General features: G+C 46.9%; 3 protein-coding genes across 9 annotated transcripts; 2 read left to right on the top strand and 1 right to left on the bottom strand.

Annotated features, from left to right (window-relative positions):
* Positions 1-4: 4 nt before the first annotated feature.
* On the bottom strand, positions 5-22,928 carry LOC133535884 (protein HID1-like). 4 transcript variants are annotated; one of them, XR_009802349.1, is made up of 20 exons: positions 19,834-22,926; positions 10,225-10,324; positions 9,545-9,694; positions 9,319-9,489; positions 8,989-9,114; positions 7,744-7,844; positions 7,553-7,669; positions 7,138-7,477; positions 6,938-7,078; positions 6,737-6,827; positions 3,948-4,099; positions 3,815-3,893; positions 3,589-3,753; positions 3,324-3,527; positions 3,134-3,255; positions 2,996-3,070; positions 2,841-2,932; positions 2,622-2,780; positions 1,882-2,549; positions 5-1,690 (listed from the first exon to the last, which is right to left on the bottom strand). XR_009802349.1 is itself a non-coding variant. In XM_061875910.1 (20 exons), exons 1-20 carry the CDS (start codon positions 19,899-19,901, stop codon positions 2,486-2,488), a joined length of 2,451 nt encoding a protein of 816 aa, XP_061731894.1. In that variant the 5' UTR covers positions 19,902-22,925; the 3' UTR covers positions 5-2,485. The 4 variants fall into 4 exon arrangements, 3 of the variants coding, with proteins under 3 accessions (XP_061731894.1, XP_061731893.1, XP_061731895.1); XM_061875910.1 differs by having other exon boundaries at positions 5-2,549; positions 7,138-7,194; positions 7,261-7,477; positions 19,834-22,925; XM_061875909.1 differs by having other exon boundaries at positions 5-2,549.
* On the top strand, positions 15,644-18,261 carry plaub (plasminogen activator, urokinase b). 4 transcript variants are annotated; one of them, XR_009802351.1, is made up of 11 exons: positions 15,644-15,768; positions 15,837-15,894; positions 15,995-16,099; positions 16,168-16,321; positions 16,450-16,547; positions 16,642-16,689; positions 16,754-16,949; positions 17,012-17,163; positions 17,237-17,366; positions 17,434-17,582; positions 17,643-17,786. XR_009802351.1 is itself a non-coding variant. In XM_061875940.1 (11 exons), exons 1-11 carry the CDS (start codon positions 15,712-15,714, stop codon positions 17,823-17,825), a joined length of 1,338 nt encoding a protein of 445 aa, XP_061731924.1. In that variant the 5' UTR covers positions 15,647-15,711; the 3' UTR covers positions 17,826-18,261. The 4 variants fall into 4 exon arrangements, 3 of the variants coding, with proteins under 3 accessions (XP_061731924.1, XP_061731923.1, XP_061731922.1); XM_061875940.1 differs by having other exon boundaries at positions 15,647-15,768; positions 16,757-16,949; positions 17,226-17,366; positions 17,643-18,261; XM_061875939.1 differs by having other exon boundaries at positions 15,648-15,768; positions 15,998-16,099; positions 17,226-17,366; positions 17,643-18,261.
* LOC133535912 (DELTA-sagatoxin-Srs1a-like) lies at positions 20,840-21,583 on the top strand. The gene is made up of 2 exons (XM_061875965.1): positions 20,840-21,058; positions 21,122-21,583. Exons 1-2 carry the CDS (start codon positions 20,955-20,957, stop codon positions 21,546-21,548), a joined length of 531 nt encoding a protein of 176 aa, XP_061731949.1. The 5' UTR covers positions 20,840-20,954; the 3' UTR covers positions 21,549-21,583.
* Positions 22,929-23,963: the final 1,035 nt, after the last annotated feature.

Genomic DNA, 23,963 nt, shown 5'->3' with positions numbered 1-23,963 from the left:
TTACTCCGCCCTCTGTCCTTCTACGCCAAAAGTCTTCAAAGAGCAAACCCTACCTGGAATCAAAACCACTTTGTTTACGTTATAACCCCAGGAAAGTAGAGATAGCGAGGAGCTTGCACGCCCTCGCCGAGTGACCCCGGCGTCCTCCGTGCAAACATCAGCTGAATGTGGCGATGTCGACCGTCGCCATGGTGACCTCGCAAGGAATTCTGGATCCTGTGATTTGTTGTTTTGCTACCAAACGTGCAGAAAGATCAGTTGAAAACAAGAAAGGAACCTTGAAGGAAGTAAAAGACAGAGCTTTACTGCAGCACCTGGAGCTTCACCACACCTTTGGTGGCCTGTCCCCAGACCATGGCACAAGTGGCCTGTCCCCAGACCATGGCACAAGTGGCCTGTCCCCAGACCATGGCACAAGTGGCCTGTCCTCAGACCATGGCACAAGTGGCCTGTCCCCAGACCATGGCACAAGTGGCCTGACCCCAGACCATGGCACAAGTGGCCTGACCCCAGACCATGGCACAAGTGGCCTGACCCCAGACCATGGCACAAGTGGCCTGACCCCAGACCATGGCACAAGTGGCCTGTCCCCAGACCATGGGACAAGTGGCCTGTCCCCAGACCATGGCACAAGTGGCCTGTCCCCAGACCATGGCACAAGTGGCCTGACCCCAGACCATGGCACAAGAATACTTATGGGATCAAGTCATGGCCTGCATGTACACTTTTGCAGCTTCAACACATAAACAAGGTCTAATACGCCTCAAACAGTTTATATTTATTTTATATGAATTTATGTTACATGCCATCCTACGTGACATGACACGTTACATGCCATATTCCATTTCATGTCAGGTTACATGAGACGTTACATTCCATACTACGTGACATGACATGTTACATGCCATACAACGTGCTATACTACATGCCACGTTACGTGCCATACAATGTCATGTCACATCACGTTCCATACTACATGTCATGCCATGTGACATGTCATGTCACGTTACATGCCATACTACATGTCATGCCATGTGACATGTCATGTCACGTTATATGCCATACTACATGTCATGCCATGTGACATGTCATGTCACGTTACATGCCATATTCCATTTCATGTCAGGTTACATGAGACGTTACATTCCATACTACGTGACATGACATGTTACATGCCATACAACGTGCTATACTACATGCCACGTTACGTGCCATACAATGTCATGTCACATCACGTTCCATACTACATGTCATGCCATGTGACATGTCATGTCACGTTACATGCCATACTACATGTCATGCCATGTGACATGTCATGTCACGTTATATGCCATACTACATGTCATGCCATGTGACATGTCATGTCACGTTACATGCCATATTCCATTTCATGTCAGGTTACATGAGACGTTACATTCCATACTACGTGACATGACATGTTACATGCCATACAACGTGCTATACTACATGCCACGTTACGTGCCATACAATGTCATGTCACATCACGTTCCATACTACATGTCATGCCATGTGACATGTCATGTCACGTTATATGCCATACTACATGTCATGCCATGTGACATGTCATGTCACGTTACATGCCATACTACATGACATGTTATGTTACATACCATACTACATGTCATGCCACGTTACATGTCTTGCCACGTGACATGCCATGTCATATTACCTGCCATGTATCATAACATGACACGTTACATGATATAATACATGACACGTTACATGCCATACTACATGCCATGCCACGTTACATGTCATGCCACGTGACGCTACATTACATGTCTTGCCACGTGACGTGCCATGTTTCATAGCATGACACGTTACATGCTATACTACATGACACGTTACATGCTATACTACATGACACGTTACATGCTATACTACATGTCACGTTACATGCCATACTACAAGTCATGCCACGTGACATGCCATGTCACATAACATGACATGTTACATGCCATACTACATGACACGTGACATGCCATGTCACATAACATGACATGTTACATGCCATACTACATGACACGTTACATGCCATACTACATGACACGTGACATGCCATGTCACATAACATGACATGTTACATGCCATACTACATGACACGTTACATGCCATACTACAGGACATACTACATGACATGTCACATTACATGACATGTTACATGCCATACTACATGACACGTTACATGCCATACTACATGACATACTACATGACATGTCACATTACAGGACATACTACATGACAAGTTACATGCCATACTACATGACAAGTTACATGCCATACTACAGGACATACTACATGACATGTCACATTACAGGACATACTACATGACAAGTTACATGCCATACTACATGACAAGTTACATGCCATACTACAGGACATACTACATGACATGTCACATTACAGGACATACAACATGACACGCTACATAATCCACAGGACATGACTTTGGCAGCCGGGGGTTTTAGGTCCTCTGGATCTCGAAGAGTCGTATGTCGGTGTCGTACCAGACGGGAGGATCCACGTTGCTACGACAACAAGAACAAGGAATCAAGCAGGCGGCGTTAAGACCAGACCGTCTGGTGCCATCGGCGGCTCACCGTAAGTAGACCACGCCCCACACGTACGTGCGGAACCACGAGGACGTGCCGGGGTTCACCTGGGACTTCCGGATGAGGATGGGATGCGGCACCGGCAGGAGGCCGACCAGGGTCCCATGTTGGAGGAACTTGAGGATCTCGGACTCGTCGGTCAAAGCCCTGAGGAAGAGCGAGAAGATGAGGCGGACGAGCGCAAAGAAGCAAAGGATCGTTTCTTACTTGTCGATGCAGATCTTCTCCACCTGAGGGACCAGAACCTGCAGCAGCCTCATGATGGTCTGCAGGGGGAGCTTGGACCTCCAGGACAGCACCTGCCAAGACAGCCAGTGAGACACCTGCGGCCAGCGTGACAGCGCACCAAACGGGAGTCTAACCCAGTCCGGGCTGGCGCTCCACGACGAGGATGGCCCGGCAGGGAAGTGACTCCCGACAGGACGCGATGGCGCCGGCTGACAACAAAGAGACAAGTAGAGCAGGTGGCAAAGCGGACATGACAAGACGGGTCACGGTACCTGCTGGTCTCTCTCGGAGTTGGACTCGGTGTCGCTCAGCCCGGCGATGGCGCTGCAGTCCGGTTCCAAAGCGGCCATATTGTCCTCCTCGGTCTGAGACTTGTCGGTTATCCTGTCCATCCCTACAAGACCACAAGGACGTCATGTGACTCAGTGAAGAACTCATGTGGGATCAACAGAAGGTCCCCACCTGGGGTGCTGGCCTCTGCGGCGGCGTTGTCCGCTGGTGGTCTTAGGGAGGACTCCGTCTCGGGGGAGTTGCTGCCGGACTTTCCGGACTTCCTCCTCTTCTTCTGCAGCGCCTTCTGAATGGACGCCGCATCCGCCGGCAGGCTGGCGAGCTGGTAGAAGAGGTTCCTCTTTCGGATGAGGGCGTACACCAGGTTGCTGTTCCCTGGGGGGAGGGGTCAGAGTGGGCGTCCTGGACTCTCAGCAAAGAGTCCGCCGCTGCTCACCGTCAAACTGATACTGGATGATGTTGTTGAAGACCTCCAGCAGCAAGAAGACCAGCTGGTGGTGGTTGCGGGCGCAGAAGAGGAAGCGCGGCGAGGAGAAGACTTCCAGCAGGTGCAGCAGCTTGTTGGACGCCACCATGGACAGACTCTTCAGGTAAGGAGAAACTGCAGCGCACACCCGTCAGCGGGTCTCGGACCCGGACCTCGCGGGCCAGGACAGACTCACCGTTGACGACGACGGTGAGCATGCAGTCGAAGAGCGGCTGCAGGCGGCGTTGTCCGCTGGTCATCATCCTGTGGACCGTCTGAGGACAAGGACTTCAAGGTCCGGTCTGAGACTCTCGGCACAGCTGACTTACCAGCACCAGCAGGTCGGCGTGGGTCCCGCTGAAGACGGGCACGTCCATGGGGACGCGCAGGGCGAAGGGCTTGTTGAGACGCACGCCAAAGTTCCTCTCGCCGCTCAGCAGCAGCAGGATGAACACGCCCACGTGCAGCAGCCCCACGCACGCTGCACACACACACACACACACACACACACACACACACACACACACACACACACACACACACACACACACACACACACACACACACACACACACACACACACACACACACACACACACACACACACACACACACACACACACACACACACACACACACACACACTCTTCAGGACCACACTAACACTCTACTCCAGTCCTTTAGACCCCTGCTTGTCAAATAGTGGGCATAGTGTAATAAGATCTTGACTCATACAGATAAACATTCACTTCGGGGGGGCGTGAGAGGCAATAATGTAAATATCTTCACACGTGAAGATAAACATTCACTTCGGGGGGGCATGAGAGGCAATAGTGTATATATCTTCACACGTGAAGATAAACATTCACTTCGGGGGGCGTGAGAGGCAATAGTGTATATCTTCACACGTAAAGATAAACATTCACTTCGGGGGGGCGTGAGAGGCAATAGTGTATATATCTTCACACGTGAAGATAAACATTCACTTCGGGGGGCGTGAGAGGCAATAGTGTATATCTTCACACGTAAAGATAAACATTCACTTCGGGGGGGCGTGAGAGGCAATAGTGTATATATCTTCACACGTGAAGATAAACATTCACTTCGGGGGGGCGTGAGAGGCAATAATGTAAATATCTTCACACGTGAAGATAAACATTCACTTCGGGGGGGCGTGAGAGGCAATAGTGTATATATCTTCACACGTGAAGATAAACATTCACTTCGGGGGGCGTGAAAGGCAATAGTGTATATCTTCACACGTAAAGATAAACATTCACTTCGGGGGGGCGTGAGAGGCAATAGTGTAAATCTTCACACGTACAGATAAACATTCACTTCGGGGGGGGGCGTGAGAGGCAATAGTGTATATATCTTCACACGTAAAGATAAACATTCACTTCGGGGGGCGTGAGAGGCAATAGTGTAAATCTTCACACGCACAGATAAACATTCACTTCGGGGGGGCGTGAGAGGCAATAGTGTAACAGTATATTGTTGACGCACACAGATAAAAATGTATTTCGGGGGGGCGTGAGAGGCAATAGTGAATATTTTGACACATACAGATAAACATTCATTTCAGGGGCGTGAGAGGCAATAGTGTAATAGTATAGTGTTGACACATCCAGATAAATATTACTTTGGGGGTGGGGGGCGTGAGAGGCAATAGTGTAATAGTATATTGTTGACAAATACAGATAAACATTTATTTTGGGGGGAGTGAGAGGCAATAGTAAATATTTTGACACATACAGATAAACATTAATTTCAGGGGGCGTGAGAGGCAATAGTGTAATAGTATAATGTTGACAAATACAGATAAACAATAATGTTATAGTATTGTGTTGACACATCCAGATGGGTGGGCGTGAGAGGCAATAGTGTAATAGTATAATGACACATATAGGTAAACATTAACTTTGGGGGGCGTGAGAGGCAATAGTGTAATAGTATAGGGTTGACAAATACAGATACACATTTTGGGGGGTGCGTGAGAGGCAATAGTGTGATAGTATAGTGTTGACAAATACAGATACACATTTATTTTGGGGGGTGCGTTAGAGGCAATAGTGTGATAGTATAGTGTTGACAAAAACAGATACACATTTATTTTGGGGGGTGCGTGAGAGGCAATAGTGTAATAGTATAGTGTTGACACATCCAGATAAATATTAACTTTGGGGGCATGAGAGGCAATAGTGTATATATCTTGGCCCATACAGATAAATATTAACTTTGGGGGGGCGTTAGAGGCAATAGTGTAGTAGTGTACATCTTGGCACATACAGATAAACATTCACTTTGGGGGGCATGAGAGGCAATAGTGTAATAGTATATTGTTGACACATCCAGATAAATATTAACTTTGGGGGGCATGAGAGGCAATAGTGTACATATCTTGGCCCATACAGATAAATATTAACTTTGGGGGGGCGTGAGAGGCAATAGTGTTGTAGTGTACATCTTGGCACATACAGATAAACATTCACTTTGGGGGGCATGAGAGGCAATAGTGTAATAGTATATTGTTGACACATTCAGATAAATATTAACTTGGGGGGGCGTGAGAGACAAAAGTTTATATATCTTAACCCATACAGATAAATATTAACTTTGGGGGGGCGTGAGAGGCAACAGTGTAGTAGTATACATCTTGACACATACAAACATTCAATTTGGGGGGCGTGAGAGGCAATAGTGTATATCTTGACCTTTACAGATAAATATTCACTTGAGGGGGGGGGGGGGGGGGGGGAGGCGTGAGAGGCACTAATGTAAATCTTGACCCATATGGACAAACCTTCACTTTGGGGGCGTGAGAGGCAATACTGTAATAGTTTCATTTATTGTTATGATTATTATTATCAGTGTTGTTAGTGTTATCATTATTTTTACTATTATCATTATTATTACAATTATTAGGATTTTGAAGTTTTAATTTGTATTATTATTTCATAAGTGGTTAATTTGCTGTCAGAATAATGTTGATAATATTGTTTATCGTTAATAATTTGGAGGGCCGCTTTAAATTATAGTGGCAGAGCATATTAAAATGAGGGGGCGGGGCAGATCAAGCCCCCTGCTGGCAGGTGTACCTAATGAAGTGGGCACTCACTGGGATCAGCACGGCCTCGGTTGAGGAAGAAGAGGATGGGGATCAGCAGGTCCAGAACCTCGCTGCTCTTCAGCAGGAAGAAAAGAAACTTCTGCACATCCAATTTAGTTAGCATTAGCATTAGCATTAGCATTAGCATTAGCATTAGCATTAGCATTAGCATTAGCATTAGCGCTGGCAGCGAGCAGCGCCCAGGCTGACCTTGTTGAAGTGGCAGATCTTCCAGAAGAGGACCAGCAGCTCCTGGTGGAAGTGGATCTTCTTGCTGGAGAGCGGCAGGAAGGTCTGCACCAGCGGGTTGTTGAGGAGGCGCACCACACCTTTCAGCACCACCCTCAGGTCCTGGAAGCAGCAGCAGTTAGCCCCGCCCCCAAGACGACCGCCAGCTAGCATCACGCTACCTCTTCCCGGTGGATCCTGGACAGGTAGTTGACGAAGAGGTTCTCAGGCGCGCCGGGCTGGAAGAGACAAGATGGCGTCAGCAAGGCCGAGTTCGCCGTCAGGAAATCGAGCCTCATCCTCACGGCTGGCTCCTCCTCTCCTGAGGGCGGCGGGCCGGCGTCCGTGGCGAAGGGCGGGGTGGTCCCCTGGTCCAGAGTGACGATGAGAACCTGCAGCGCCTGTTCCACCAGCAGCTGGCGCTGGTCGGAGAACAGCAGGTGGTTGTAGGGCACGCCCCATCCCGCCGGGTCGTAGGCGCACACCACGTTGACCAGCGAGGTGAAGAGAGGGAGGGCGTGTCTGCGGGCCGACGTGGACACACGTGTGTGTGTGTGTGTGTGTGTGTGTGTGTGTACGTGTGAGGGAGTCTGTTACCTGTTGGCGGAGGAGCAGAAGAAGACCACCCAGGTGTTGGCGGTCTGAGCGGCGGCCGGCGGCGGCAGATAAAGGACCTCCGAGAAGCAGGTGAGGAGCAGCTTCAGAAGCTCCGCCCTCAAACACACAAACATGGCGGCTCGACGGCGCAACAACAAGACGTGTGGGAGGAGGAGGAGGCGTGGCCTCACCTGTTGCTGTCGTGGGAGGAGTCGAGCGGCGGCGACTGAGCGAAGCCGACGCCCGCCTCCCAGATGTGCTCGCAGCTGTCAATCAACTTTGTGTCAACTTCCTGTGGCGGACATTGTTAGCGGCTCACGTTAGCGTGACATGGTCACATGGTCTGTAGCTGTGTTACCCAATCAGCACACGGATTGGCCGCCATGTTTGCATCAACTCTAGGAAGACCCTCCCCCTCACCTTGGTGACCCCACTGTTTGCAGTCTCCGCCCACTATCACCTGCCCAGTGAGAATGCAGCTACGCTAACATGAATGCTAAAAGTATCCGTGTGGTGAATACTAGCACACTAATCCCTAGCTGGCAACTAGCATGCTAATCGCTAGCTGACAACAAACACTAATGACTTGCGGGTAACTAGTGAGGTAATCACTGACTGGCAACAGCTGCATTCATTGCGAGCTGGCAACTAGCATGCTAATCGCTAGCGTGCAATTAGCACACTAACCGCTGACTGGGAACTAGTATGCTAATCGCTAGCTGGCAACTAGCTTGCTAATTGATAGCTGGCAACTAGCACACTAATCACTGACTGGCACCTAGCATTCTAATCGCTAGCTGACAACTGTGATGCTAATCGCTAGCTGGCAACTAGCACGCTAAACACTAACTGGCACCTAGCATGCAAATCGCGAGCTGACAACTGGAATGCTAATTGCTAGCTGGCAACTAGCACACTAATCATTAACTGGCACCTGGGATGCTAATTGCTAGCTCGCAAGTAGCATGCTAATCAATAGCCGGCTACTAGCACACTAATTACTAGCTGTCAGGTAGTATGCTGATTGATAGCTGGCATTTAGCATACTAACCACTAACTGGCATCTAGCATGCTAATCACTAGCTGACAACTGGGATGCTAATTGCTAGCTGTTAACTAGTATGCTAATTGCTAGATGTCAACTAGTATGCTAATTGATGGCTGGCAATTAGCATACTAACAACTAACTGGCACCTAGAGTGCTAATCGCTAGAGGACAACCGGGATGCTAATCGTTAGCTGGCAACTGGGATGCTAATCGCTAGCTGGCAACCAGCATACTAATGACTGACTGGCAACAGGTGCATTCATTGCTAGATGGCACCTAGCACGCTATTTGCTAGTTGACAACTGCAATGCTATTCGCTAGCTAGCAACTAGAGCGTTAATGCAAACTGTGCTGAGGGTTAGCCTAGCTTAGCATACAGAGCGCCCACCTGGACGCTGGTCTTGATGGTGAAGTGGGGACAGAAGAGAAGGTCGGCGATGGCGAGCAGGAGGGACTCGGCGAGGGGCCGACCTTCATCACCACCACCACCACCATCATCATCATCATCTTCCTCCTGGACACACCAAGAGTTGGGGGAGCGATGTGATTGGTCCACAGCGGCACGTGACATCACTCGGCTTATTTAAGTGGGCGGAGTCACAAACAGCCATGTCTGTGTCGGGCTGCTGGGGGTCGGGACAATACAAGCAGTGTCCCCGCCCCCCCATGCAGGTAACCCGACACCCCGCTGGACATTCCGGAACCTTCTCTGCCGTACCTCAGTCCTGGCGGCGCCGGGCACACTGGACCAGAAGAAGCCTCGCCAGTCGGCGTCCTCGTAGATGAAGGGCAGGACGCGGGTCAGCAGCCGCGTGCAGTTCAGGACCACCTGCCGCTCCCCGGGGGAGGGGCAGCCGCACTCTGCGCCTCGGACCAGCTTCTCCACCGCCTGCGGGACAGGAAGTGATGTCATCACTCCCCCCCACGCACCTGTGTCGTCTCACCTTGTAGCACAGCGTGGCCAGGTTGGACGGAGACTCCTCCCTCAAGGCTCGGATCTCCGCCGCCGGGACCAGAGCGAAAACGTCCTGGACCGAGGTCGATGTGTCGGACCAGAACTGGTCCCAAAACGTGTCGTCCGACGCGTCCACGGCCTTGCGCGCACACACACACACACACACACACACACACACACACACACACACACACACACACACACACACACGTCATCACGTGACACCATCACGCAAGTGACGGCCACCTGTAAGTTAAGGAGTGACGTCACACCCTACATATATATATACATATATATATATATATATATATATATATATATATATATACACACACACATATATATATATATATATATATATATATATACATATATATATATATATATATATATATATATATATATATATATATATATATATACACACACACAGTATATATACATACACATATATATATATATCTCTATATATATATATATATATATGAATATATGTATATGAGGACCAGAACCGCCAATAAAAGGTCACATTTCTGGTTCCGGCGGTGTTTTGGACCGTCTAGGCTGCGGTCCAAGCTGCCATCTGGAAACTGCACGCAAGCGTCGCCGCGACGAGAGTGCGCGTCACGCGTGTCAAAGTTAGCTTTTGGCGCCAACACAAGGTCTCACCTGAGTTCTGGTGGTGAGTTGGATCACGGCCTTGCGGAAGTGAAGTTTGCTGTCGCTGCCTCCCATGTTCGGTCCACTTGTCTGAACACTTCCGAACCGGCTGCAGGGATGATGCGGCGTTCAGGGCTGGCTCGGACATTAGGCTGCTCGCCCAGTTCCAACCTCCGCTTTTACAGCTTTTACAACAATGTTGTTTTTGATGTGCGAACAACACACCTGCTGCGACACACCTGTCCTCGCATGACTTTTTATTCACTTCTCTAATAATATCACATTTGACAACTTTAAGTGTAAAATGCAACTTTTGAGGTTTTGAAAAAAAAATACCAAACACTATTCATTTGTCATTTACATCTTAATTAAATACAAGATATAGAAAATTATAAAGAAATATATTGATGTATAAACTTTTTTGGAGTGACTACAAAGTCAACCTTCTGGATTCCGACCGTCAGCGAACGCAGCATGGTCCAAGCAGGAACTGTGCTGTAAGACTTCCGGGATCCCAAAGTACATATTTGACTTGCTCTGACGTCACCACTCAACTTCTTCTCAGCGAGGACCGCGAACGCCTCATGCTGCTGAGGTCACGTGACGCCTGCTGACTCCATTCAAATGACTGTGGTGCGTTGTCATAGCAACAAAATGTGATCACGTGGTAATGTGATTAGCATCATCTCTTTAATAGTCTCCTTATATGTCTCCTTATATGTCTCCTTATATGTCTCCTTATATGTCTCCTTATATGTCTCCTTATATCAATCAATCAATCAATCAATCAATCAATGTTTATTTACATAGCCCTGAATCACAATCGTCTCAAAGGGCTGCACAAACCACAACATCCTCGGTTCTGATCCCACATGTCTCCTTATATGTTTCCTTATGTGTCTCCTTATATGTCTCCTTATATGTTTCCTTATGTGTCTCCTTATATGTCTCCTTATATCAATCAATCAATCAATCAATCAATCAATGTTTATTTACATAGCCCTGAATCACAATCGTCTCAAAGGGCTGCACAAACCACAACATCCTTGGTTCTGATCCCACATGTCTCCTTATATGTTTCCTTATGTGTCTCCTTATAAGTCTCCTTTTATGTTTCCTTGTATGTTGCCTTATATGTTTCCTTATGTCTCCTTATAGGTCTCCATATGTTTCCTTATATGTCTCCTTGTATGTTTCCATATGTCTCCTTATAAGTTTCCTTATGTCTCCTCATATGTTTCCTCATATGTTTCCTTACATGTCTCCATATGTTTGCTTATATGTCTCCTTATATGTTTCCTTATGTGTCTCCTTATATGTTTCCTTATATGTCTCCTTATATGTTTCCTTATATGTCTCCTTATATGTTTCCTTATATGTCTCCTTATATGTTTCCTTATATGTCTCCTTATATGTTTCCTTATATGTCTCCTTATATGTTTCCTTATATGTCTCCTTATATGTTTCCTTATATGTCTTCTTATATGTTTCCTCTAATGTCTCCATATGTTTCCTTATATGTCTCCTTATATGTTTCCTTATATCACTCCATATGTCTCCTTATAAGTCTCATTATAAGTTTCCTTATGTCTCCTCATGTTTCCTTATATGTCTCCATATGTTTCCTTATATGTCTCCTTATATGTTTCCTTATATGTCTCCTTATATGTTTCCTTATATGTCTCCTTATATGTTTCCTTATATGTCTCCTTATATGTTTCCTTATATGTCTCCTTATATGTTTCCTTATATGTCTCCTTATATGTTTCCTTATATGTCTTCTTATATGTTTCCTCTAATGTCTCCATATGTTTCCTTATATGTCTCCTTATATGTTTCCTTATATCACTCCATATGTCTCCTTATAAGTCTCATTATAAGTTTCCTTATGTCTCCTCATGTTTCCTTATATGTCTCCATATGTTTCCTTATATGTCTCCTTATATGTTTCCTTATATGTCTCCTTATATGTTTCCTTATATGTCTCCTTATATGTTTCCTTATATGTCTCCTTATATGTTTCCTTATATGTCTCCTTATATGTTTCCTTATATGTCTCCTTATATGTTTCCTTATATGTCTTCTTATATGTTTCCTCTAATGTCTCCATATGTTTCCTTATATGTCTCCTTATATGTTTCCTTATATCACTCCATATGTCTCCTTATAAGTCTCATTATAAGTTTCCTTATGTCTCCTCATGTTTCCTTATATGTCTCCTTATATGTTTCCTCTAATGTCTCCTTATGTTTCCTTATATGTTTCCTTATGTGTCTCCATATGTTTCCTTATATGTCTCCTTATGTTTCATTATATGTCTCCTTATATGTTTCCTCTAATGTCTCCATATGTTTCCTTATGTCTGCTTATATGTTTCCTTATATGTCTCCATATGTTTCCTTATGTGTCTGCATATCTTCCCATGTATGTTTCATTGTGTGTCCTTGTATGTCTCCTTATGTCTCCTTATATGATTACTTATATGTCTCCTTATGTTTCCTTATATGTTTCCTTATAAGTTTCCTTATATGTCTAATGGAATCACTAGCAGGCAGCTATGCTAATTGCTAGCTGGTGACTAACACCTTACTGACTTGCTGGCAACTAGCACGCTAACTACTAGCTGGCAACTGGGAAGCTATTTGCTAGCTGACAACTAGTGTGCTAATCACTAGCTGTAATTAGCATGCTCCTTGCTAGCTGGAAATTAGCACATTGATCGCTAGCTTGCAACATGTAGCTGGCAACTAGCACACTAAATACTAGCTGGTAACTACTATGCTAATTGCTAGCTGGCAATTAGCACACTGATCACTGGCTGGCACCTAGCATGCTAATGACTTGCTGGCAACTAACATGCTAATCGCTGGCTGGTAACTAGCACGTTAATTGCTAGCTGGCAACTAGCATGCTTCACACTTGCTGGTAACTAGCAGGATAAATGCTAGCTGGCAACTAGCATGCTTCACACTGGCTGGCAACTAACATGCTAATCGCTGGCTGGTAACTAGCACGTTAATTGCTAGCTGTAACTAGCATGCTTCACACTCGCTGGTAACTAGCACGTTAATTGCTAGCTGTAACTAGCATGCTTCACACTTGCTGGTAACTAGAAGGATAAATGCTAGCTGGCAACTAGCATGCTTCACACTTGCTGGTAACTAGCAGGATAAATGCTAGCTGGCAACTAGCATGCTTCACACTGGCTGGCAACTAACATGCTAATCGCTGGCTGGTAACTAGCACGTTAATTGCTAGCTGTAACTAGCATGCTTCACACTTGCTGGTAACTAGCAGGATAAATGCTAGCTGGCAACTAGCATGCTTCACACTCGCTGGTAACTAGCAGGATAAATGCTAGCTGGCAACTAGCATGCTAATGACTTGCTGGCAACTAACATGCTAATCGCTGGCTGGTAACTAGCACGTTAATTGCTAGCTGGCAACTAGCATGCTTCACACTCGCTGGTAACTAGCAGGATAAATGCTAGCTGGCAACTAGCATGCTTCACACTTGCTGGTAACTAGCAGGATAAATGCTAGCTGGCAACTAGCATGCTTCACACTGGCTGGCAACTAACATGCTAATCGCTGGCTGGTAACTAGCACGTTAATTGCTAGCTGTAACTAGCATGCTTCACACTTGCTGGTAACTAGCAGGATAAATGCTAGCTGGCAACTAGCATGCTTCACACTCGCTGGTAACTAGCAGGATAAATGCTAGCTGGCAACTAGCATGCTTCACACTCGCTGGTAACTAGCAGGATAAATGCTAGCTGGCAACTAGCATGCTTCACACTTGCTGGTAACTAGCAGGATAAATGCTAGCTGGCAACTAGCATGCTTCACACTCGCTGGTAACTAGCAGGATAAATGCTAGCTGGCAACTAGCATGCTTCACACTCGCTGGTAACTAGCAGGATAAATGCTAGCTGGCAACTAGCATGCTTCACACTTGCTGGTAACTAGCAGGATAAATGCTAGCTGGCAACTAGGATGCTTCACACTTGCTGGTAACTAGCAGGATAAATGCTAGCTGGCAACTAGCATGCTTCACACTTGCTGGTAACTAGCAGGATAAATGCTAGCTGGCAACTAGGATGCTTCACACTTGCTGGTAACTAGCAGGATAAATGCTAGCTGGCAACTAGGATGCTTCACACTTGCTGGTAACTAGCAGGATAAATGCTAGCTGGCAACTAGGATGCTTCACACTTGCTGGTAACTAGCAGGATAAATGCTAGCTGGCAACTAGCATGCTTCACACTTGCTGGTAACTAGCAGGATAAATGCTAGCTGGCAACTAGCATGCTTCACACTTGCTGGTAACTAGCAGGATAAATGCTAGCTGGCAACTAGCATGCTTCACACTCGCTGGTAACTAGCAGGATAAATGCTAGCTGGCAACTAGCATGCTTCACACTTGCTGGTAACTAGCAGGATAAATGCTAGCTGGCAACTAGCATGCTTCACACTCGCTGGTAACTAGCAGGATAAATGCTAGCTGGCAACTAGCATGCTTCACACTCGCTGGTAACTAGCAGGATAAATGCTAGCTGGCAACTAGCATGCTTCACACTCGCTGGTAACTAGCAGGATAAATGCTAGCTGGCAACTAGCATGCTTCACACTCGCTGGTAACTAGCAGGATAAATGCTAGCTGGCAACTAGCATGCTTCACACTCGCTGGTAACTAGCAGGATAAATGCTAGCTGGCAACTAGCATGCTTCACACTTGCTGGTAACTAGCAGGATAAATGCTAGCTGGCAACTAGCATGCTTCACACTCGCTGGTAACTAGCAGGATAAATGCTAGCTGGCAACTAGCATGCTTCACACTCGCTGGTAACTAGCAGGATAAATGCTAGCTGGCAACTAGCATGCTTCACACTTGCTGGTAACTAGCAGGATAAATGCTAGCTGGCAACTAGCATGCTTCACACTGGCTGGCAACTAACATGCTAATCGCTGGCTGGTAACTAGCACGTTAATTGCTAGCTGTAACTAGCATGCTTCACACCTGCTGGTAACTAGCAGGATAAATGCTAGCTGGCAACTAGCATGCTTCACACTTGCTGGTAACTAGCAGGATAAATGCTAGCTGGGAACGAGCACACTTTTCAATAGCTGGCAGCTGATGCGCTAATCGTTAGCGAGCAACTTATGCGCTAATCGCTAACTGGTTGCCATCTCTTTGCCATTTTTGAAATACTTATTAAATAGTAAAACACTGTTAGCAAGAGGTGGCGAACAATAGGGTTTTGATTTAGCCTCTAAAGCAATGTTTTATTTGATAACCAAGTATTAGCGCTGGACCAGAGACAGGCTAGACCAGTGGCCAGTCCAGGGTGCACCCCACATTAAGTCAGCTGGGATAGACTCCTACTCTCCTGTGAGTGCAAAAGAAACCAGCGCTGTGTGAGGACTGTGGTCTCAGTCCACATCTGGCTCCTCCTACGAGACTCCGCCCACATCTTTACATGCTGCGAGGACGCCATGACGAGCAGGAGCGTTTTCATCCTGGCGTTGGCGGCGCTGTCAGCAGGTGGCGCTGTAAGGACTCGTGTCTTCTTCTGGTCTTGTCTTTTCCCTTTGGTCAACCTTTCCTGTCCCGGTCTTAGGGCTCGCCGAGGGAAGACAGAAGGCGGCGTGCGGTTCTGTCGTCGTCGTGGAGCTCAGGTGAGCGAGTACCGAGGTGCAACTAGTCCCAACTTGCAGGGCCCAGAAGCAGGAATGAGTCCGCCGCTGTGGTTAACCAGAGCGTGCTGGGATCTGTTAGCAGGGTTCTGTCACAACGGAGGAACGTCGGTCCCGAGCCTGACGACGGGCCAGCACATGTTCTGCTTGTGCGCTGAAGGTTTTGAAGGAACCTTCTGTGAAACAGGTCCAGGACTACCCAGTACCATCGGTGCACTCGTCTCTAGACACCCTAACCCGCCTGTCTCCGAGCAGTCACCGGCGCCGACTGCTACAAGGGCGTCGGACTCTATTACCGAGGATTTCGGTCCACTTCGGAGAGTGGCCGGACGTGTGAGGACTGGGACTCTGAGTCCAGGGAACGCTTCCTGACCTTGGATGTCAAAGCCGGCAGACACAACTACTGCAGGTCGGTAACCAGTCTCCGTGGTAACCACACCCTAGCACCACTAGGAGAGTCTTAGAACGTTCAACCTTGCGGTCTTTTATGGACGCTCCAAGGGTTCCGGGCGAACTGAAGGGTTCTGTCTCCCTCAGGAATCTGCACTTCAAGCGGCAGCCATGGTGTTACGTGTGGAAAGACCAGCAGCTGCTCTGGGAATACTGTGACATTCCTCGATGTGGCGACGGATGGGGTAAGTGGGCGGGCCGTGACAGGACGGCAGTCGTCTTTGATTCTTTGCGCTTGGTGACTTTCTTCAGCCTCCTAAAAAGTTGTTGTTGTTTTAGTCAATCCTGCGACTCCACCCCCCAAGTCCACCGAGGCCCCTGTGAAAGGTAAGCTCGGCCTCGTCCTCGTAAACGAGGCCAGAAAAGGTAAGTCCCTCCCCCTGTGGAGCAGCAGAGTGGGTGTGCGGCCAGCGTTCCCGAAGAAAGCAGATGAAAATTGTGGGCGGGGCTGTGGCCTCGGTGGAGTCGCACCCGTGGGTGGCAGCCATCTTCTGGCGCAGCAAATCCAAAGAGAAGGTGTTTCGTTGCGGGGGGAGTTTGATCTCCAGCTGCTGGGTCCTCACTGCCGCTCACTGCTTCCCTGACGGGTAGGACATGACATCACTTCCTGTTGCGGCAGGTGCTCCTCTGCACACTTCCTGTCTTACAGCTCTCAGAATAGACAGAACCGCTTCCGGGTCATTCTGGGCAAGAGCTCCCTGAACCAGAGTGACCGGGCCCTGGAACAAACCTTCAGGGTGGAGAAGATCATCACACACACCGACTTCGACAACCAGGAGGGGAACTACGACAATGATTTGGGTGAGTTGGACCGGAAGGTTCCGTTGGTATGTGGGTATTGTGACCAGACGGGTGCCTCGCAGCGCTCATCCAGCTCAAGTCCAAGAGAGGTGGTTGTGCGCGGCAGAGTCCCGGCGTCAGGTCCGTCTGCCTTCCTCCGCCGGGACAGAATCTTCCGCCGGGTTTGGTCTGCGAGATCGCCGGCTTCGGCAAGGAGAAGCACGGTGAGCGGCGGTTGGGCGGACTTTTGGGTTCCCGTGCGTTGCGTTGATCCGGTGTGCCGGTTCCCAGGCTTGTGGTACCACTCCCAGAACCTGCGCTCGGCCCAAGTGGAGCTGCTGGCCGACAGCGTGTGTCGTCAAGATGATCACTATGGCAACAAGATCAGCGACAACATGTTGTGTGCGGCTCGGCCCGACTGGAGCCAGGACGCCTGCGAGGTACGTCCCAACACAACACTAGCCCCGCCCACACCCACCCTGGACGCGTCTTGTGGTCAGGGGGACTCGGGGGGACCGCTGGCGTGCCAAGTGGACCGCCGCTTCTTCCTCTTCGGAGTCATCAGTTGGGGCGAAGGATGCGCCAAGGAGTTGCGTCCTGGCGTCTACACCCGGGTCAGCAACTACAAGCGCTGGATCCAGGACCACACTCGCCATACTGGAGACCTCCTCGCCGCTCACTAGTCGGCTTCCTCATGCATCGCCATGGCAACCACCAAATATTCACACATTCATTCATACATATATATATATACATTCTCATACATATATACATATAGCTATACATTCATACCTGTATATATTCATACATTCGCATATCAATACATTTGTAAATTAATACATTCATAAATTCATGTATCCATACATTCATATATTCATACATTCATATATTCATATTTCCATACATCAATACCTTCATACATTCATATACAAATACATTCACATATTCATACATTCATACATCAATACAGTATTCCTAGATTCATATGTACATACATTCATATATACACACATATATTCACACAGTCATATGTTCATACATTCGTAAATGAATACATTCATCCTCTGCTTGGTTTTGTGGGTTCTGTCTTTGAGGTCCAATAAAGAGGATTTTTCTTCATCCAGATTTCTGACATCAAGGTTCATACGACTGCATCATATCTCATACTTTAGTTTGTACTTCATATTTCATATTATATACTTCATACTTTTTAATTTCCATCCATCCATTTTCTACCGCTTATTCCCTTTCGGGGTCCCGGGGGGCGCTGGCGCCTATCTCAGCTACAATCGGGCGGAAGGCAGGGTACACCCTGGACAAGTCGCCGCCTCATCACAGGACCAACACAGATAGACAGACAACATTCACACACTAGGGACCATTTAGTGTTGCCAATCAACCTATCCCCAGGTGCATGTCTTTGGAGGTGGGAGGGGCCTATCCCCAGGTGCATGTCTTTGGAGGTGGGAGGGGCCTATCCCCAGGTGCATGTCTTTGGAGGTGGGAGGGGCCTATCCCTAGGTGCATGTCTTTGGAGGTGGGAGGGGCCTTTCCCCAGGTGCATGTCCTTGGAGGTGGGAGGGGCCTATCCCTAGGTGCATGTCTATGGAGGTGGGAGGGGCCTATCCCCAGGTGCATGTCTTTGGAAGTGGGAGGGGCCTATCCCCAGGTGCATGTCTTTGGAGGTGGGAGGAAGCCGGAGTAGAACCCACACAGTCACAAGGAGAACATGCAAACTCCACACAGAAAGATCCCGCGCCCGAGATTGAACTCAGGACCTTCGTGTTGTGAGTCAGACGCACTAAACCCTCTGCCACCGTGCTGCCCTACTTCATATTTATATTTCATATTTTATACCTAATATTTATAACTTATGCTTCATACTTCATATTTTATACCTTATACATAATTTTTTTTACATCCATTCATCCATCCATTTTCTACCGCTCATTCCCCTTGGGGGCGCTGGTTCCTATCTCAGCTACAATTGGGCAGAATACATCACAATTCAAATTTTATATTTTATGATTCATATTTTATGTACCATACTTCATATTTCAAATGTTTTACTTCATTTGTCATATTTGATACTTCATTTTCATACTTTAGTTCTCATACTTGATGTAGGGAATATTTTTGTCCACTAGAGGGCAGTGTCATCGTTTTGTTTTCATGTCCAAGGCGGAGGGTGGTTTGATGTGTGTGTGTTTTTTGTTCTTGACTGTGTGTCTGTATGTGAATGTGTGTGTGTGTTTGTACTTTAGCGTGTGGGTTTGTTTGTGTTAAAACGTGTGTGTGTGTGTGTGTGTTTGTATTTTAGCGTGTGGGTTTGTTTGTGTTAACATGTGTTTAGTGTTCTCGTGAGACGTGTAAAAAGGCCAACTCAACACCGGAGTCAATGAGGAGAACGTCTTAAGCTTGACCATTTACTTTTGAAAATGCTTCATAGACAAGATGATGAAAAAGTGAAAAGAACAAAGAGATACAAACACACTTATTGCCTCCACATATTTGTCTACGATGACATATAAAATGTAACAGTAATGTCCCAAAATGTCCAGCAGAGGGAGACTCCCGTCTGCCTGAATGACTTGAACACATTGTATCTAGTTCGTCAATTATATATAACATATCGGCACTATTACACTTTTTTAACGTGTCTGACATGTTAACTTATTAAAGACAACTTACGGCATTGCTTCTTTGCCGCTTTGTGTAGGATGGCAACAGAAATTAGGAGAGAAGACCGCAACATGCATGACTTGCTTTCCAACGAATACCGGAAGTCAACTATCAGGAAGTCATTTAGCGGAAGTGACATCATTTAACTGCTGTTTACCGAGTACGGCCTACAATAAATATAAACAACTTTAGCTCCAAATTAAAGCATTGCAGTCACTAATATACAAATATTATCAAGTAATTATGTAAAGAATATTAACAATTGACTTCAGGACGACACAATGTGTGTGTGTTTGTTTTTGTTCAAATGTTTGTTAGTGTTTGTTTGTGTTCAAATGTGTGTGTGTGTTTGTTTGTGTTAAAATGTGTGTGTGTGTTTTTTAGTGTGTGTATTTGTGTTAAAATGTGTGTGTGTGTGTTTGTGTTAAAACGTGTGTGTGTGTGTGTTTGTCTGTGTTAAAATGTGTGCATGTGTTTTAGCGTGTGTGTCTGTCTGTGTTAAAATGTGTGTGTGTGTGTTTGTTCGTGTTAAAATGTGTTTGTGTGTGTGTGTGTTTTTTAGTGTGTGTATTTGTGTTAAAATGTGTGTGTGTTTGTTTGTGTTAAAATGTGTGTGTGTGTGTGTGTGTGTTTTAGTGTGTGTATTTGTGTTAAAATGTGTGTGTGTTTGTTTGTGTTAAAATGTGTGTGTGTGTGTGTGTTTTAGTGTGTGTATTTGTGTTAAAATGTGTGTGTGTGTGTTTGTGTTAAAACGTGTGTGTGTGTGTTTGTGTTAAAATGTGTGCATGTGTTTTAGCGTGTGTGTCTGTCTGTGTTAAAATGTGTGTGTGTGTGTTTGTTTGTGTTAAAATGTGTGTTTGTGTGTGTTTGTCAAAAGCCAGGTGGGAGGAGCCAAGCAGTGACAGGTGACACAACCTGTTCTACCTGTAAGCAGAACATCAGTCGGTTTTGTCCGTTCACAAGCCACGCCCCCTGCGGCGGTGTGGGCGTGGCCCGCACATTCCACCGCACGCTGAAGACCAGTCTCTGGTCACAAGGTCCTCGTCCTCCGCCGCGCTACACCTGTCCTCGTCCTGCACGCCGCACAGCCGTCCTCTTGGTCCTCCTCGCCGCCCAGCGCCCGTGTCAAGATGCCCGAGACGGCGGAGTCGCACATGGTCAGCCTGACCACCAACCGCAACTGCACGGTGGAGATCTGCAACGTGACCAGCACCTTCTGCCTCACCAACCCCAAGTAAGCGTGTGGCCGGCCGGCAGCACCTTTCTTTGCCCGCTAACACCTTCCCTCACCTGGCAGGGTCCACATGGAGAGCGGCTACCCCTACAGCCCCCCCCAGCCCACCGTGCGCACCGGCCGCAACGAGGTGTGCTCCTTCACCAAAGACGACAACACGGCGTCGGGGGCGGTGGGCGTGCTGACCTACGAGCTCTTCAACATGCAGCAGCGGCGCTGCACGGAGGTGGTGGCGCTCATGTTCTCCGTGCCCTTCGACTACACCTTCTACAAGAACTGGCTGGGCGTGGGCGTGTTCCCGCACGCCATGCCCGTGGACCACAAGCTCTTCCAGCACATGTACGAGGAGAAGGAGTTCAGCGACTTCGTGCGCCACGAGGCCGACGGCTCGGGCGTGGTCTACAAGGGCCAGCAGGTGGACGTCAGGGCCTGCATGTCCGACGAGGGCCGCGCCATCGTCAAGCTGGAGGTCTACAACACTATGGGCTGATCCTCATGTCACAATAAAAGCTTGCTTGACCCGAATGTCTGGGTGTGGTCCGTCATTCAACAACCTTTCACAATAAAAGCCTGAGATAGACCGGGGAGGAGCTCAGAGTCAAGCCGCTGGGAGGAACCAGATGAGGTGGTCTGGGCAACCACGCCCCCTCATCATTGTGGTGGGACACTTTCAACGATGTAGTAGGCCACTACAAATGGTGTAGTGGGCCACTTCAAATGGTGCAGTGGGCCAAGTTAAATAATATAGTGGGCCACTTTAAATGATGTAGTGGTCCACTTTAAATAATATAGTGGGCCACCTCAAATGGTGTAGTGGGCCACTTTAAATGATGTAGTGGGCCAAATAATAATATAGTAGGCCAATACATATGGTGTAGTGGGCCACTTCAAATAGTGTAGTGGGCCCATTTAAATAATATAGTGGGCCACTTTAAATGATGTAGAGGGGCCACATTAAATAATATAGTAGGCCACTACAAATGCTGTAGTGGACCAATTTAAATAATATAGTGGGCCACATTAAATAATATAGTAAGCCACATTAAATAATGTAGTAAGCCACATCAAATGGTGTAGTGGGCCAATTCAAAAAATGTACTGGGCCACTTCAAATGGTGTAGTGAGCCGATTTAAATGATGTAGTGGACCACTTTAAATATTATAGTAAGCCACTTCAAATGGTGTAGTGGGCTACCTTAAATGATGTAGTGAGCCGTTTAAATGATGTAGTGGACCACTTTAAATATTATAGTAAGCCACTTCAAATGGTGTAGTGGGCTACCTTAAATGATGTAGTGAGCCGTTTAAATGATGTAGTGGACCACTTTAAATAATATAGTTGGCCACATCAAATGTTGTAGTGGGCCAATTTAAATGATGTAGTAGACCATTTTAAATAGTATAGTGGGCAACTTCAAATGGGGTAGTGGGCCACATCAAATGGTGTAGTGGGCCACATTAAATGATGTAGTGGGCCACTTTAAATAATGTAGTGGGCCACTTCAAATGGTGTTGTGGGCCTCGTTAATTCATGTAGTGGGCCAAGTTAAATCATGTAACGGACCACCTCAAAAATGTAGTGGGTTCACTTTAAATTATTTAGTGGCCCACATGAAAATGATGCAGTGGACCACTTCAAATGATGTAGTGGGGCACTTTAAATTATGTAGTGGGCCACTTTAAACGATGTAGTGGGCTGCTTTAAATGAAGTAGTGGACCACTTTAAATGATGTAGTGGGCCACATCAAATAATGGAGTGGGCCACAATAAATGATGTAGTGGGCCACTTTAAATTATGTAGTGGATCACGTCAAATGATGCAGTGGGCCACATGAAATGAAGTGGTGGGCCACAGTAAATCCTGAGAGCAGGAGTGTGAGTGGCGTGCATTTAAGGACATACAAACCCTGTTTCCATATGAGTTGGGAAATGGTGTTAGATGTAAATATAAACAGAATACAATGATTTGCAAATCCTTTTCAAGCCATATTCAGTTGAATATGCTACAAAGACAACATATTTGATGTTCAAACTCATAAAAGTATTTTTTTTTTCATATAATAATTAACTTAGAATTTCATGGCTGCAACACGTGCCAAAGTAGTTGGGAAAGGGCATGTTCACCACTGTGTTACATCACCTTTTCTTTTAACAACACTCTATGAACGTTTGGGAACTGAGGAAACTAATTGTTGAAGCTTTGAAAGTGGAATTCTTTCCCATTCTTGTTTTATGTAGAGCTTCAGTCCTTCAACAGTCCGGAGTCTCCGCTGTCCTATTTTAGGCTTCATAATGCACCACACATTTTCCATGGGAGACAGGTCTGGACTGCAGGCGGGCCAGGAAAGTACCTGCATTCTTTTTTTCACGAAACCACGCTGTTGTAACACGTGGCTTGGCATTGTCTTGCTGAAATAAGCAGGGGCGTCCATGATATCATTGCTTGGATGACAACATATGTTGTTCCAAAAGCTGTATGTACCTTTCAGCATTAATGGTGCCTTCACACATGTGTAAGTTACCCATGCCTTGGCCACTAATACACCCCCATACCATCACACATGCTGACTACAACACTTTCACCCTACAACAATCACTAATACACCCCCATACCATCACACATGCTGGCTTTTACACTTTGCTTCGATAACAGTCTGGATGGTTCGCTTCCCCTTTGGTCCGGATGACACGATGTTGAATATTTCCAAAAACAATTTGAAATGTGGATTCGTCAGACCACAGAACACTTTTCCACTTTGCATCAGTCCATCTTAGATGACCTCGGGCCCAGAGAAGCCGGCAGCGTTTCTGGATGTTGTTGATAAATGGCTTTCGCTTCGCATAGTAGAGCTTTAACTTGCACTTACAGATGTAGCGACCAACTGTATTTAGTGACAGTGGTTT

Source organism: Nerophis ophidion, linkage group LG17 (genome assembly GCF_033978795.1).
Source record: "Nerophis ophidion isolate RoL-2023_Sa linkage group LG17, RoL_Noph_v1.0, whole genome shotgun sequence".
NCBI classification, from domain to species: domain Eukaryota; kingdom Metazoa; phylum Chordata; class Actinopteri; order Syngnathiformes; family Syngnathidae; genus Nerophis; species Nerophis ophidion.
This window is presented reverse-complemented; position numbering and strand designations above follow the sequence as displayed.